Here is a 16,528-nt window from a genome sequence, read left to right as displayed (position 1 = left end):
CACGTGGTGAACGTCCCACGTGGTATCACTGATACGATGTGATGAGAAGGGCACTCCACCTCTGTGGTATTCTTTCCAAATATTTGTAACTCAGTCTAATCATGAGAAAAACATCAGGAAAAAAAAAAAACAATAGAGGAAGAGTCTACATGATATCTGACTAGTAATCCTAAAAGACTGTCAGTGTCATGGAAAGAAAAACCAACTGAGAAACTGCCACAGAGCAGAGGAGACTAAGAAGACATGACAACTAAACACAATGTGCTACCCTAGATTCAATCCTGGAACAGAAAGAGGATATTAATAATAAAACAGGTGAAATCAAAATGAAGTTTGGAGTTTAATTAATAGTAATATACCAGTGTCAGTTTCTTAGTTTTGACAAATGTACCATGGTAAGATGAAACATTGGAGATGCTAACTTTACTGTATACCTAAAATTATTGTAAGTTAAAGGGTATTTTTCATATTTTTAAGTTGTTTTCAAGGCTTATTTTGTTTGGTACACTGTATCTTTGAAAGAGAAAAATCCCTGGGTTTTTCTAAGGTTTCTGTTCTCATTTTAAGACTAGGTAAATTCTCAAGCTCTACTCCAGAACTACTAAATCAGGCACTTTGAGAATGGAGTCCAACAGTCTGTATTTTAACAAGCTTCCAGGTGATTCCAATGTACACTAAAGATCGAGAACAAATGGCCTAGACTATTCCTATTCCTATTATACCAAAACTAATTAATATTTAATGCACATTCAAAAATTATAATAGGACAGAAAGTAAAAACGAGAGAAAATTCAAACAAAGTAAGAACTTCAGTTAAAAAATAATGTATCAATATTGTTCCATTAGTTGTGATAAATGTACCATATTCGTGTAAGTTGTTAACAATAGGAGAAACCAGGTATAGGCTGTTCAGAAACCCTCTATATTATAACTTTTCTATAAATCTCAAACTATTCTACATTAAAGCTGATTTTAAAAAATAAGATTATATTTGGAATAATGAATCATACCTTTCTGTTTAACGCCAGTTTTCTTCAGTTGTCTAAGAAGATTTCCACTTCCTCTCAGAACCGTCTTCAGAGCTCTCAAACCCCAGTCATAATGTTGCTGAGGTGTCAAAAGTTCCCTTAAGTAAAAACATGGATATCAGAAAGCATCAAATAGCTATCACAAATTCTTTTTATCATCAGATCCAAAGAATAGAATATAACTACTAATAGAAATGAGTACTGATATTCCCTAAAATTATATACAAGAACCAATCACACAAAATGATCACTCAGGTAAAATGTTGAAGATGGATGGTTCTCAAGGATCAGGATAAACTTTTCAAGAACTAGCTAATTATCTTAATGAAGATACTAAATGACAATTACCTGTTACCTTTATCCCTAACACCTTTAATTAATTTATCTTGCTCTCAGTCTCTGACATTCCAGTTCTCACTATCTTTTAAAATGATATGGACCAGAATTCTAGGTTGCCCAAAGAAGCTAAAAGTCAACCTCTATTATCAAAAATTAAACATAGGAAAAATTGTGACAGATTCCCTGCAATGAACAGTAGGCTTTGAGTGGTCAGCTGGCAAATTAGATCAGTAAGTATCCTTTAGCTGGAGCCCTCCAATAAAAATATTTTGCAGGAAAAAAAAGTGAGATAAGATTTAGAATATTTAGGAAAAACAAGTAGTTTTGTGCCAGATGTTTTTATTATTCAAAGTAAAATCTTTCCTATCAACATCTTGAGAACACAATATGAAAATCACTGAATAGATAAATTGGACAAATGTGAAAAATGGTCACTAATAACCATAATCAATCATGGAAACCACAAAATAGAAAAACATTTAAAACAGGATAACTCACCTAGATAGATTGAAGACAGCTACCAATTTCCTGCCTAATACCTTAGCCTCTTGAAAGCCCTCTGAATAGAGAATAACTTCTGCAATAAGCTCATTGTCTGGACGAGACATGGCTACTGGCCTGAAAAGCTGTTTGAGATTATCAGGCAGTTTTTGTCTTCCTCCATAACCTTTTCCAGCGGGATTCATAGTGATAAAAATTCCAGAATTAGAATTTATTTCTACCTGAAATATTAATTTAAAATATAGGTGTCAAATATTTGAAACTGTAAATATAAAACACACTGCCAATAAAATTTTATTGATATGTTTCTACACATAAGTCTTGTACCTTAGCAAAAAGTAACCACGAATGTGCCAACCATCTCCTTATTCAACATATCATAAACTTCTTAGGAACTACACTGCTTTACAGAGGTTCTTATTATCAGTTTTTTGAGGCTAAAACTTTAAGAGATGGTAACTAGTCTATTCATTCATTCAACTTGTTTACTGTAAGTCTTCCTTGTGTTAGGCACTTTGCTAAGCACACAGAGACAACACAACTCTGAACTAAAGTCAGTAATAGTTTATGTCCTTCAGGAGCTTATAGTCTGTTGGGTATCACAAAGAAGCAAACATCGTGTGATAAATGCTATCATAGGGTAGAACACAATGTCACAAGAGTATTTAGGAGGAGCATATTCAACAAACCACCAAGAACAGAAGCTAAATTAGAAATGTGCAAACTATGAATGGACAATTAGGATGTAGAAATACCTTGAAAAGAAAAACCTGGCTATAAATGAAAGAAAAGAGAAAGAGTAGTGGTTGGAAAAAAAGATGAATCAAGGGGAGGTTTGCTCATGTTTTAATTATATTAAATACAATATATTATAGTATTATTACATAGTATCATATTACATATTATTAAGAAGGAAGAGGTGTGATTATATTTGAAAGACAATGAGGAATGGGTAGAGGAAGGAATGTGAAAACCATGGTAGAGGCCATCAGTAAGAGGAGGTCCCTGGGAAGCGGATTCCAAAGTATAAGTGGAAAGATTAGCATTGGTTGAGAGAAAGAACCACTCTTTCTTTATAAGAGGAGGAAAGAAAGAAGAAAAAATGAATGTGGAAGAAAACATATTTTGATGACAGAGAGGTAAAAACTTAATAATTTCTCAAGAGGTTAAACATCATGTAAAGAACATGTTAACAATATAGAACTGGTCTTACTTTCTTGGCCTACCAAGAAAAACTTGCATTGTCACAATATTACTATGGATAAGAGGATAACTGTACAATTCTTTTAACTTTCAGTGTGCTCATCATTACTATAATAGAACCTACTTCAAAGGACTGTGATGAGTTGTAAATAAGACAATGCATTAAAGCACTAAGCACAGTGTCAGCACAGAGCAAGTGCTCAATAAATGTTAGCAAATATTATTAAAACTGAATTATTCAATGTAGTTGGAAGATGCATGGTAGATTGAGACCAAAAGAGGGTGAGAAAACTCAGAGACAACTCACAAGTAAAAAGGTTTAACACACTGGTCACAGATTAGAAACAGGGGTGTTAGGAGAAATAAAGATAGAATATTGCCTGAGTATGAGTAATGCAGTCTTATATAATATTTTAATCTTTAAATTTCCAACATATTCTATACCTCCTTGCCAAGTAGTTCACACACAGTTCTATGATTCTTCAAAGCATCTTGAATTGTCTGGATTTGCATCGAAACTGCTGATAGTACAGATTCTTCCAGTCTATTGAATTCATCAAAACAACCCCAGGCCCCACACTTCACCAAACCAACAAATATTCGTCCCATTGACTTCACATCAATGCCCTTAAAAATAACAATAAAAAGTGTACTCATTAAAAAATAACTGAAGACTCTAATTATAATTTAATATTTTATGTCATTTACTGGTTAAAGTAATCATTTCACCCAACTATGCCTATTTTGCTCTTTTTTTAAGTAGAGATTAAATAGCTAATCTTTCAAAACCCTAGGTAATTTCAAGAAATAAACAAAATAATTCATGGAACGCAATCTTAAGACCACACAGAACTAAATAAATACAAGATTTTGTTTTGGTTATTCTTTAAGTCAAACTACAAATACTACTCAAAATGTTTTAAAAATGGTATTTTAAATGAATTTAAGATTTTTCCTTTTCTACTTACTATTCTCCTTACTAAAAACATTTTTTTCTAAACCCTCACATTAAATCTGCATTCTGTATTTAAAATTATTTCTTTACAATAATTCTCTTTAGAAAAATTTTGGGACCTCTTTCCATTATACTTTTCAAATAAAACATTCTGTTTTCAAGTGATTTAAAAGGAGAGTGGTTTTAAAATAGAGTATTTCATATATAAGTGCATAAAAACTAATTCAAACATATAACTAGCACACAATTATATAGTTTGATAATTATTTATTCTACCTCATCACAATTAAAAACTAAAACTTGTCTTCCAAGAAGTCCACCTAAAGCTTTGACTGATTCAGTTTTTCCAGTTCCAGCTGGTCCATAAGGATTCCCTCCAAGTCCCATCTTCATGGCTTGAGTGAGAGTTAGGTAGCACTTATCTGTCAATGGAGTATAAACCAGCTTGGGAGCATTACCCTATAGAGGGGAAATATAAAATGATTATTCATGTCCTATTCAAATATGTATGTAGTGTGATATTCTAGTTAAAAAGCTAAAAAGACAACAAAAAGATTAATGTTTTAACACAGAAAAATATCCAAAATATTTTCAGTGAAACAAATTTTCTAAAGCATAAACTAGAATTAAACTTAGCTATTTTTCAAGAATGCAGTTTATTCTAGCCTCATTAATATACTGTTAGGTTTTCCAAATAATCTATTAAGTTCTTGATAATGGTACAAAGATATACTTGTAAGGCAAACAAATCCAAAAATATATTATACAATAATCAAATACAAAACCACATTTTATTTTTTAATTTAAAATTTATGTAAACTTTTTTCTTAAATCTTACTAGCTTCACAAATAAGAATTACCTTGGAGACCTCGAAGTGTAATTAATTTGAAAAATTCCTTATGAAAATTAATAATTTTAACTTATCAAATGATTCTCAAAATTTCTACTAAATTTTAGAGAAAACAAATTCCAATTTCATCTGCAGTTTATACAGCTCTTCCTTAATTAGGTAGACAGATTTGGGTCTCAAAATACATTTCCTTTTTGAAAGAGTCAGCTGGCAACTCTCCAGACATATGCTTATTAACATAATTGCCAAAATATTCTGATCATTGATGCATTACGATGGGTAAAGGCAAAGAGGATACCGCTGGATTTTTTTGAATGTAGTTACATGAGTTAGGTTATTTGTTTGACAATTCTTTCACCTTACAAAACATGAAAACATTTAGCAAACACATTTTAGCATATTCCAAATTGCACTAATTTTGGCCTTGTACAAGGAGGCACAAACCTAATTGCTTCCATTGAGGTTGTCTATATTCAATTCTGGTTGAATTAAAGATACATTTTAAATTCTATATAAATACTAGTCCATGAAAAGGTACATTTAGAGAATTCAGTACAACAGCCATTATTTTAACTTTTCTGCAAATAGAATTTACTTTATTTTTTCCAATATAACATCTTTTTCACAATGATGTTATGAACACAGTAACACAGAAAAAATCTTGAAAGTTACAACTAAAATATAAATAATCCGTTCATCCAATAGCAAATTTCATTTAAAGTAAATAATTTCTAACTGGAAAATAAAACACTGCTGCCACATGTCATACCTGATACTCGTAAGTATACTGAAGCTCAGAATCCACCATTTGAACATAACATGTGTGGTCACTGTTCACATAGAATCTGACTTGTTTTTTCCAAGCCCAATCTTCAGTTGTATGAACTTGGACTTGATTTAACTGTTTCACCACATCAATATTATGAATGATGTCCAGTATTAGTGCCTTAAGTTTCAGCTCCAGAATGCCAGATTCTATATACAAATAAATATAATTGGAGAAAACGGTAGCTTATGACTTATATACTTTATGATTATACGTATATGAGTGATTTCTTAATGAATTGAAATGGTAATTGCATGACACACTTGAATGGTATAATAACATAAATCATGCAAACCAAAAAACTATCAAATCCACAAGTAAGAAGTAAGAATTTTGAGTGTGAAAACTAAGGCAGCAAAATTCAGTAGGAGAGGGGTTCCAGTTCCTTATGCAAGTGAATAAGCACACTTTGACCTGTCTCTACCTCTGAATGCAGGTATGAAAAACACGGACAACATGCATTGAACTGCTACTTAGAACTCTGAAAAGTGAAAAGTATTAGACAAATTCAGGAAGATCAAAATTGGAAGTACCACCAAACCAGTAGTGAATTTATCTTTATCTTCCCTTTTTCCCCCTCTGGTGTCCCTAGGCTTGGACCCAATGCAGCCAGAAACCAAAGTTGCTGTAGACAGGGAGAGCTCTAAGAGAAGGCCTCTAGCTCAAACTTGAAAAGCAGAAAAGGAGTGTCCTGACAGCTACATGGCTGGCAACTGAGACCCAGAAATGCCTAAAACTATGAAGAAAGGGAACAGTTCTCTGAAATCAGAGGAGCTATGATCCCTGAAGAGTAGGACAAACCCCAGATGCTCTTTATCTCTCTCTCTGTTTTCCCGTCGGTTGGCCCATGACATGAGTGTGGTCACAGAAAGTGTGCAGGAGAGTAGAGTCCAGGAAACCTCAGTTTTCTGGCCAGAGGACCAAAATAGGAGCCCAAGGGAACTACAAAATACTGGGAAGACCGTGGAGAGGTTGGAGATTGGATAAAACAAGTTCATAAACTCGTTTATAAACTCCAGCTCACTCCCAAGCTGTGCAAATCTCATCCTAAACATCAAAACAAAACCTTTGAGAACTAAGTACTAGGTGGCACATACGTGAGACACATCTCTATAGTATTGCAGACTTTGAAAACAAAACTGACACTGGAACCACAACCCACAGAAGGCTGGCTATAACTTGTTGCCTGAACCCAACATGATCAATTGCTAATAGAAAAATATCAACATTATCTAGAAGATTTAAGTAAGACCCATATTCTCATAACACAATATTCAAAATGTCCAGGATACAATCCAAAATCATTCAACATGCAAACAATCAAAAAAAATCTCAATTCACATAAAGAGAATAAAGGTGAAATAAAGATATTCTCAGATGAAGGAAACCTATGAGAATTCATAGCCAACAAATAAACCTGCTCTAAAAGAAATGGTAAAAGAAGTACTTCAAGCAGAAGGAAAATGATACCAGAAGGAAATTCAGAGCATCAAAATGAAGGAAGGGCAACATAAATGGTAAACATCTAGGTAAATGTAATAGACTATTCTTCTCTTGAGTCCTTTAAAATATATTTGATGGTTAAAAAATTATAATCCCATGGAGTTTTCAACGTAGGTATAAGGCAACTAAAACATAAAAAGAGGAGGATAAACAAACTTATAAAACGATAAGTTTTCTACATTTCATTTAAAGTAGTAAACTATTGATTTTAAGTATAATATAAAAGTTAAGTATGTATATTGTAATGTCTAAGGTAACCAGCAAGATAGATAGATTAGATAGGTAGATAGATGATAGTCAAAAACAATAAATGAATTAAGATAGAATACCAAAAAATGTTCAAATAACTGAGAAGTAGGCAGAAATGGAACATTTTTCCATACCAGTATTCCCTGGATCCTCAGAACTTGTATCAATGTTAGTATAGTGCTCTAACTTATTCACTAGTTGTGTTTCAATCTGATGAAGACTGTGATCTTGGATAGCATTTTCTACATCTTCAGTGAATTTAATCTGCTCTGCCAAGCATAATATCTATTGAATAAAGAGAAAAAGTATTTTTTAAAGATTAACTTATTTAGAAATATTTTATAAATTTAAGGAAAGGCATCTTTTTTCCAAATTTTCAATTGTATATTGGATCTCTCTACCTGAATATCTTACTGGCCCTCAAATATTAATAGAGAAATACAGTCACAGAAAAAACAGTGTGTGATGTACCCCAAGGTTACTTCTCAGAACCCATCTCCTGCTGCTCTTCTAAAGGCCTATTTACTGGTGCTAGAACCCCCAAGCTTACTATAACCTAAGGGACTTTGTACTTTCTTCCTGACTCTCCTTATAAATGGCCTTTTTTTTAACCAGTACAATGCAAAGATATCAGAATATGATGCATTCTATTTAATAAAAGGATAATCTTCTAGAATTCCCAAATAATCTCTCAGTATACTATTGTAGTCTACAATTTCAAATTCCAATTTTATCCTAAATTAAGATTGGTCTTAATCTTTCAGTCTAATACTCATAAACAGAAACTAGCTATATATAGATCAAGACAGATACCTTTATATTTATATAAAACATGAAATGTTCACACAGGTTTCTGTAATAGTACCAATAGAGCAAGGTTACTAACAAAGTAAATTATACATTTAAAAACCAGCCTTTGAAAACTTATATTACAATAATTTGATACAGTTCTTGGATGTACAAGGTAAACCAATATTCTCTAAACTAAAAACATGATCCATCATCACATAAAAACACTAAACCTACTGACCAATTACTATTGAACAGATTGTTTTTCTGATACATACCTTTCAGCATCCATATGAAAATTATCAAATGCCTCTATCAGATTAACTTAGTTATCCATATATATTTTATAATAGCATGCTAAGCTGCTATTTGTTCTAACTTAAAACATTGTATAAATATCACATTAAGGTTCTTTTATGGAAGATAAAGCCAATTAGTGACTTTTCAGGGCACAGTTATCTGCTATACTTTGTAGTAAAAAACTCACCAGCTTCTTTAATCAGATAGGTGGTGAACCATTTAAGCAGATCCAAATCTGCTTTTTGTGAAAAGACTTTGCTCTTTGATTTTCATATGAAAATGTTCACTTGCCACCTCCCAACTAATACCAATACACGTGGATTCCTTTCAGGCAATACTTCTGGATTTCTGTATTATAAATACACGTCACTAATCTAAATTTCTATAGTCTGCTATACAATTTATGTGAGAAGCTAACAGAAATGATAGTCAAAGTACAGGCTTAGCTAATTCTCAAGTCACCCTCCCATTAAGACATCTGCGCAGGCACTAACATTATTAATTACCTAAAATGTAATGGTCACTAAGGACGCTCTGCAAACATTATATGATTTAACTTTCAAAATGAGTTGGCAATGTCAGAATTATTGTACCCTCTTAAGTAACTGTCAAAAAGAATCACTCAGAGAATAACTGGCAAAAGCAGAATTTGAACCAAGGTCTGTCAGATTCGTTCAATTTTACCAAGCTGCCTCCTTCCTAGACCAGAAAGTTTCTTCTCAGTTCCTTACAAAAATACCTTTAAAAAATGGAATTAACAGTACACAGTAACCTGTACCAGACATCCATGTGACGAGTTATACTATTCAATCCCCTTATGAAAATGCTCGACATAAATTTTTCTTAGCATTAACTGCTAATGAACTAGAATCCCTTGCTTTGGTAGATAATAGACTACAGTTGACTCTTGAACAATATGGATTTGAACTGTGCAAGCCCATTTATACATGGAAATTTCTCAATAAATATGTAGTCGAAACATCATATCCCTGGCAGATTTAACCAACCATGGATTAAAAATAATGTTTCTATGTCATTTTATATAAGGGACTTGAGGATCCATGGAGTTTGGTATTTGCAGTGGGTAGTGAGGGGGGAGATGGGGAGTGTTCTGGAACCAAACCCCCATGCATACAGAGGGACAACTCCAGATAAATTTTGAGGGAGTCAAAAGTATAAAAGCAACAAATGAACAAGACAAACAAATAAAGAAACACAAACTCATAGACACAGACAATAGTTTAGTGGTTACCAGAGGGTAAGGAAGGAGAGGTATGGTAAAAGAGGGTAAACAGGGTCAAATATATGGTGATGGAAGAACTGACTGAGTGGTGAACACACAATGTGATACATAGACAATGTATTACAGAATTGTACACTTGAAACCTATGTAATTTTACTAACCATTATCACCGCAATAAATTTTAATTAAAAAAAAAGCTACAAGTGGATTTTCGGCATCACGGTAGGTGAGTGCCCCTAATGCCCATGTTGTTCAAGGGTCAACACTACTTCCATTGTCAGTAGTTCACATTTTTACTGTTGACAGCTCAAGAGCCCAGTGGTAAGTTTCAGGCTCAAATCCAGCAGCTTTCTTTGGCTTGTATCTCCCAGCATACCTCCTGATACAACTGTCATTTCCCCAATCCAATTATTTTGTAATTCTTACTTGTGTAGATTTTTTAATATTGTGTCTTTTATTCTAAGTCAATTTAAATCCTATTTTAAAGTTGACAGAGTACTAGGAAATATTTCCAGAATAAAGCAACTTAACTCTGACTCTACAATGGCATTGATATTCATTGATGATTCTCTTATTTTTTCCTCAGAACCTAACAAGAAGCTTAAAAACATATTTCAGTTTGACTCAAAATGCTAAAAGATGCATATGACATGAATGATAAAACAGCTAAGAATTTAAAATGTTCTAAGCTTCCTATTTAACTTCTCATGCTTTAAAAAAAAACTAACATAAAAAACTGTTCCATTGCTAGTAAATGTTTTAATCTGAAAAGCAAATAACTTTGAGGAGTTGGGTAGACATTCCTGTGAGAATCACACAACATCTAGATTAGGGACCATCTACCTTTCATGGTCCCTAAGAACTAAAGTTCCTGATGACCTACACTGGTAGTGTTAGTCTCAACCAGCAATAAAACAAATCCTGAACACGATAGAATACTTAACACAAGTCTTATTGCTACACTTATTGCTACACTTATTGCTCCAGGCCTTGAGCAAGTTTTGTTAGATACATATCTCATATCCAGTGTTTCAGGAATGAGTTCCTATTAACACTGAGCTGCAGCAATCTGTCATACCCACCATGTAACCATGCTCTCAGCTTCCCTGCCAAATTTTAGTTCAGTGTTGTGACCATATTTCAGACCTGCATTAACACCCTGCTAAATTCCTGTCAGCTCCAACCTCTTAGGTGATTCCATGGTAGGGATCAGGGACAGGGTTATAGATCTCGTGCCTTTCCATCAATGATGTACTAATCATCTGGAACCAGAAAGCTACTACATGACTGATTCTCCCTCCGCATTGTATTCCCCACCAGCCTGGGTTGCTTGAATCTCAGCATGCTTTCTGCTTGAATTACACCAAATTAATGGAGATAGAAGAGAACCTCCTAACATGCAGTTCTTCCCTCACACTTGACAGTTGAGGGAACTGAGACTCAGAAGTTAAGCAATTTGTCAGTGTCAACTGTTAAGATAAAGGGAGACCAGAGATACCAGATGTCTGAGCCCTCTGACCTCTAGGTCAGGGGTCATCCCATGACACCATGCCTACCTATATTCTAGACATAAGCCCCCTTACCTGTGAAGGGAACAAGGATGGGTCAATTGCACCTTGAGAACTTCGTCCAGAAGTAACACATTCTGTCAACAAATGTTTCAAAGTTTGCTTCATTTCCAAGGCTAAATCATTTAACCAAGTCTGGAAATAAAAGGAGAAAATAATATATACAAGTCATAAAACAGATATGTAATCTATTGACTGACCCTATTCTTTTACTTCAGGAGGAAGGATTATAATTTCTTATAGACTCTCACATCCCAAGATGTGTTGTACGGTATATAATTATTTAATCAATAAATGATTTACGTAATTTGGAGAAAATATTTTTTTACCTCTTAGCATAATGGTAAGTGTAAAAACTCACAAAGTTCTGGTTAGCTATCACTATTATAATCTATATAATATCACATGACCATTTATAAAGTAACCCATTCATGTCATCATAATGACAAATCAAACTAGATAGTTGAGCAAATAAATCAGAGTGACTAGCTAAATCTCCTGATTCATGCCATCCTGGTGATCTCATATTCACAAAGTTGCAACCATAGGAAGAGACTGCTTCACTAGGATGAAGTATATTATCTGGGAAGTTAAGTTGCCTCTTCAAATAAAACTAATTTTGTTTCAAGGTCAAACAATACATTCTCTTCACTCAGTTGATTATAGATAAAATAATAAAAGTTAACTAATTGAAATGATAATTGACAAAAATAGCAATAAGTATTTATGAACCACTACTTAACTTTAAAAGAGTATCATTTCCAATAAAATGTAAGGATAAAACTTACAATCTTAAACAGCTTTTCATCATTACTTACTTTACCTTTAAGTTCTAGCTTTTCTTTTGATCTTTAGAGCACCTTCCAATATTAAAAATAGCATGAACATTTGCCAAGCTCAAAGGCCACTGACACTAAAGAGTGTCTCTGTTGCACAAAGCAACAGAGACACCTACTCCGCTAAGTATCACAAGAGCTTCTAGAGTTCCAGGGTTCCTTTGCTGGCAAAACTGCTCTAGCCCAGCTGCTAAAACTTAACCTCTTCCTCTTGCTGTTCATCTGGTCCCAACAAAATGACAAGGCAAACAAAACAGAAAACAACAAAACTCTTCACCAAACATGGCAGCTACTTAAAACTTCTATGCTTTCAATCACCTGATTTATGTGCTCAATATCCAATAAAATGTTGCGGTCTAAATAGAATAGGCCTTTTGCTAAACTGTATAGAACATGCATTATAAGACATGGCCACTGACCTCTAGTTGGAGGATAATTTTGGAACCTGAAATTAAAATTCAATGTGATGTAACCTATTGCTACTCGGTTTTAGCTGTATACCTGTAATAGACCTTTGACAGTTCACTTCCAGTCCTGAGGAATCAACTAATCATAGTTGTTCTACAACTGCATTAGTTTCAAGCTTACTAGTTCACCTAAATCATCTTGTACAACTCATATTTTAAAGAGAAAAGAGAACTAAGACTTATTAAGTACTTATGTTCCAAACACTATATAGTGTACTTGAAGCCAGTAATCTTATTAAATTTTCAGTAGAAAGTCTTTGCAACAATAAGAGTCTGACTTTACAGATAAGAAAACTGAGATTCTAAGTTACATAGCTAGTAAGTTTTAGAACTAAAATTAATATTCGATTCTTTTTGACTCCAACATAAAGGCCATTTTCATAATTACATGCTGCCTTCCAAAGACTAAAACTCCATATTCTCTGAAATATCCTATCATTCTGACCCTAACAAAACAAATCATTTATTAAAAGATATGAGTTTCCTAAAAGGCCTAAATTACTCAACTTTACCCTACAAATTGACTAAATAATTTTTTATACTAAGTTCACATAGTGAATTCTTTTTATTTTCATACTTGAAAAAGAATTCCTTACCTCTACATTATTTGATAAAAGAACTTTATTTTTAAAAGGTACAACTTCTCCCTCTAGAGATTTCATTGCAGTTATATGTTTTGATTCCTCATCAAAACACACACTGTTAATACCTATAATATAAAAGCAACAATTTAAATGCAAAATTATCAAACATAATTATTAGCTATCATATATGGTTACCACATAATGCATACTTCACATACTACCATGCAATAGAATTATGTTAATTCTATTATATAATATCGTAGAACAGCTTCTCATAACCAAAAACTGGAAACGACCCAAGCCCGTCAACAGGTGAATGTACAAACTGTGATATACTCAAACAATGAAATGCTATTCAATAATTAAAAGGAATAAAATATAGTTGTAAGTATCTTGAAACATTATGATAAGCACACACACAAAAAAGCCAGACATTATTGAGTGTATAAGAATACATACTGATGATCCCACTTATAAGATGAGACAAAAAGAGAAATGGAGGAGGGCAAATAGGACTTCCCTTCCCCCAAATTTGCAAACAAATTTAATTTTAAAAAGCCCTAAACACATTAGCTAATTTTGATCTTCAGAAAAACCCCGTAAGTTATTATTTTCAATTTAAAGAAGGAAACTAAATTTCAGAGAGGTAATAATTAATTAATAACTCAATAATAAATAGAGGTAGAACTTAAATGCAAGCCTTCTGATTTCAAGAGTTCTTTCCACTACCTCCTATAGCCCAAATCACAGTTACAAATATAAACACCTTAAAGCTTCAGATATACAACGGTTAGAAAATACTTCTGTAAAGCACCAGAGAGTAAATATTTTAGGTTTTTACAGGCCATACAGTCTCTGTGTCAATCACTCAACTCTGTGCTTGTAGCACAAGAGCAGCTATAGACAATGAGGATGACTGCGTTCCAACAAAACTTCATTTAAAATAAGAAAACTGGCAGGAACCAGATTTGGCTTGTGGGTCTGTAGTTTGCTGATCCCTGATTATAAGTGAAGATGATGATAATTTTTAATTTTTTACTTCTTAATTTGAGAAATATAGCTATTTTCCAACAAATGAAATATTTTAAGAAAAAAATAATCACGATTATTTTTGTAACAAACCAATTCCATTTGCAATTACCCAATGAAAATGATTCAATAATATCAAAGTATATAGCACGATTACTCTACACTTTTCACCAATCTTACCTGTTTCCATAAAATAATCATTATCTATATACAAATAACTCCCAATTTTACTTCTCCATACCGATCTCTCTTCTGACAATAAATGCTAATTGAGTATCTCTGCTTGGACATCATTCAGGAGACCTTACACTCAGTAATGAAGGGGGCATATTCTCCTTCGCTTCCAAGCCTATGCATGGTCTATTCCCTCTCCCTCCCCATTTCTCTTCCAGCTAAGAACTATACATTCTTCAGATCTCACACTAGAAGTCAACTTCCTCATGATGCCCCAAAACTGAGCTAAATGCAGTCAAAGATGCAACTATAACACCATGTACTTATATCAACCACAGGAATTGTCATTATTTGTCAACTTACTAGTTAATCTTCCCGACTGAACTTTTAGGTTCTTTAAGTGCATGACATGCATTTTATTCAATAGTCTACCTAAGATCCTAACATTATGCCTGGCAGATAGATGAAACAATAAATATCTGTTGAATAAATGTTGAATCTTACCAGCAAACAGCTTCTTAAGGTGAGACTGAATCACTGAAGGGTTAGTAGACTGGCCCAGTATTTCTAACAAGTCATCATCACCAATAAAATAAAATCTTGGAAAGGCTGAGCGTTTTTCCTAATAAAAGTAAAACAAAAAGAATAGCCTTTGTTTTTCAAATAATGCTAATTACTTTACACTTTATTATATAAAGATTTTTATTAAAACATGCCTCCAAAAATTCATTTAATGATTTCTGACATCTTTGAAGCTGATCAAGTATTGTTAGTAGAGAATTTCTGATTCCCGCATGAGTAGTTAACGTTGTGACTCTGTTGTCTTTCTTGATGTCAGTCATTATTGATCTACAGAAGGAAAAAAAACGCCATTTTCACATTACTTTACAGTTTTTAGACTAACAGATACTGAGATATTTATTTTTTTCGCCTGCTTAAAACAAACTAGATGTAACACTATATAACAGCAATACATCATTATGCTTCTAACAAGTAATGCTAAAAATTAATATTATTCCATTATCATTTTTAACCTCCCATATTACAAATTCTTATTTCACTTATTCACTAAATAAATATTAAGTCCTACTTCATGACAATAATGGTCCAATGACAGAAAAAAAATTAAATAATTTCTCAAAATATTTAAATAAAATTATGATAAATGCTAAGAAGGAAAATTACAAAGCATTTTTAAAGTGGCTAATAGGGCAACCCCTAACCTATGATTCTTTTGAGGAAGTAATTTCAGCTCAGGTCTAAATGATGAATAAAAAGAAAAAGTCAATGAGTAGGAAGGAAAAAGTTTCTGGCAAAGACCCTGGAAAGAAGCTTGGTATGTTTGAAAAACTAACGATTAAAGTCACTAAAACAAAAAGGAGAACAGCACACATAAAGGTAGAGAAATGGACAAAAAGATCATTCTTTATTCATGGAGCAGTAGGAAACCATTTGAAAGTTTTACTTAAAGCAGTGAAGGAAAGTAGTGAAGAAACTTCATTTTCAAAAAATGACTGGCTGTTGTATGGAAAACTGAATAGAGAAGACAAGAATCAGTCAGAAGGTTGGGCAGTAATACAAATTACTGATAACAAAAGTACTTCAGAAGTAGACATATAAAAGATAAATTAAGATCTATTAAGTGGGTTAAAATCAACAGAATTTGCTAACAATGGATTTGGAAGGAGAGGGAGATGTCAAAGATATCCATCGCATTTCTGCTTTGAGTAATTAGGTGGTACCATTTATAGAGACAGAAATCTGAAAAAGATTTGTGGGAAAAGAGATTGGGGAGAAAGTCATGATTTTACTTCTGACATGTTGATTGAAGATACTTAGCATATTTGGAGCTCAGAAGAGAAATATAGGCTTGATATACAAATTGAGGAGGGATCAGCAAATAGAAGACAGCAGGTGTTTAGGGAGGTTAAGATCACCTCAGGAGAAATATAAAGTGAGAAAAGAACCTAAGGCTGAAACCTTGAGAATGTCCGCATCTAAAGGCTTTAAGGGGCTGAGGACTAGGAACTAAAGTAGAGCCAGAGAAACCAGGAGGGGACAGTATCACTGAAGCCAAGGGAAG

At 33.2% G+C, this 16,528-nt stretch overlaps 1 protein-coding gene across 3 annotated transcripts in view; it reads right to left on the bottom strand.

Moving 5' to 3' along the window:
- Positions 1 to 16,528, bottom strand: part of DYNC2H1 (dynein cytoplasmic 2 heavy chain 1) — a 290,945-nt gene that overhangs the window by 236,240 nt on the left and 38,177 nt on the right. For all 3 annotated transcript variants that reach the window (XM_033120671.1, XM_033120672.1, XM_033120673.1), the window contains exons 27-36: positions 15,162 to 15,294; positions 14,950 to 15,067; positions 13,255 to 13,367; positions 11,371 to 11,490; positions 7,590 to 7,740; positions 5,647 to 5,852; positions 4,303 to 4,485; positions 3,516 to 3,698; positions 1,866 to 2,089; positions 1,011 to 1,126 (exon numbers count right to left, since the gene is read on the bottom strand). In XM_033120671.1, coding sequence (XP_032976562.1) covers positions 1,011 to 1,126; positions 1,866 to 2,089; positions 3,516 to 3,698; positions 4,303 to 4,485; positions 5,647 to 5,852; positions 7,590 to 7,740; positions 11,371 to 11,490; positions 13,255 to 13,367; positions 14,950 to 15,067; positions 15,162 to 15,294 — 1,547 coding nt within the window. The remainder of the gene's footprint in view (positions 1 to 1,010; positions 1,127 to 1,865; positions 2,090 to 3,515; positions 3,699 to 4,302; positions 4,486 to 5,646; positions 5,853 to 7,589; positions 7,741 to 11,370; positions 11,491 to 13,254; positions 13,368 to 14,949; positions 15,068 to 15,161; positions 15,295 to 16,528) is intronic.

The sequence above is a fragment of the Rhinolophus ferrumequinum genome, chromosome 11 (assembly GCF_004115265.2).
Source record: "Rhinolophus ferrumequinum isolate MPI-CBG mRhiFer1 chromosome 11, mRhiFer1_v1.p, whole genome shotgun sequence".
In the NCBI taxonomy this organism is placed as follows: domain Eukaryota; kingdom Metazoa; phylum Chordata; class Mammalia; order Chiroptera; family Rhinolophidae; genus Rhinolophus; species Rhinolophus ferrumequinum.
This window is presented reverse-complemented; position numbering and strand designations above follow the sequence as displayed.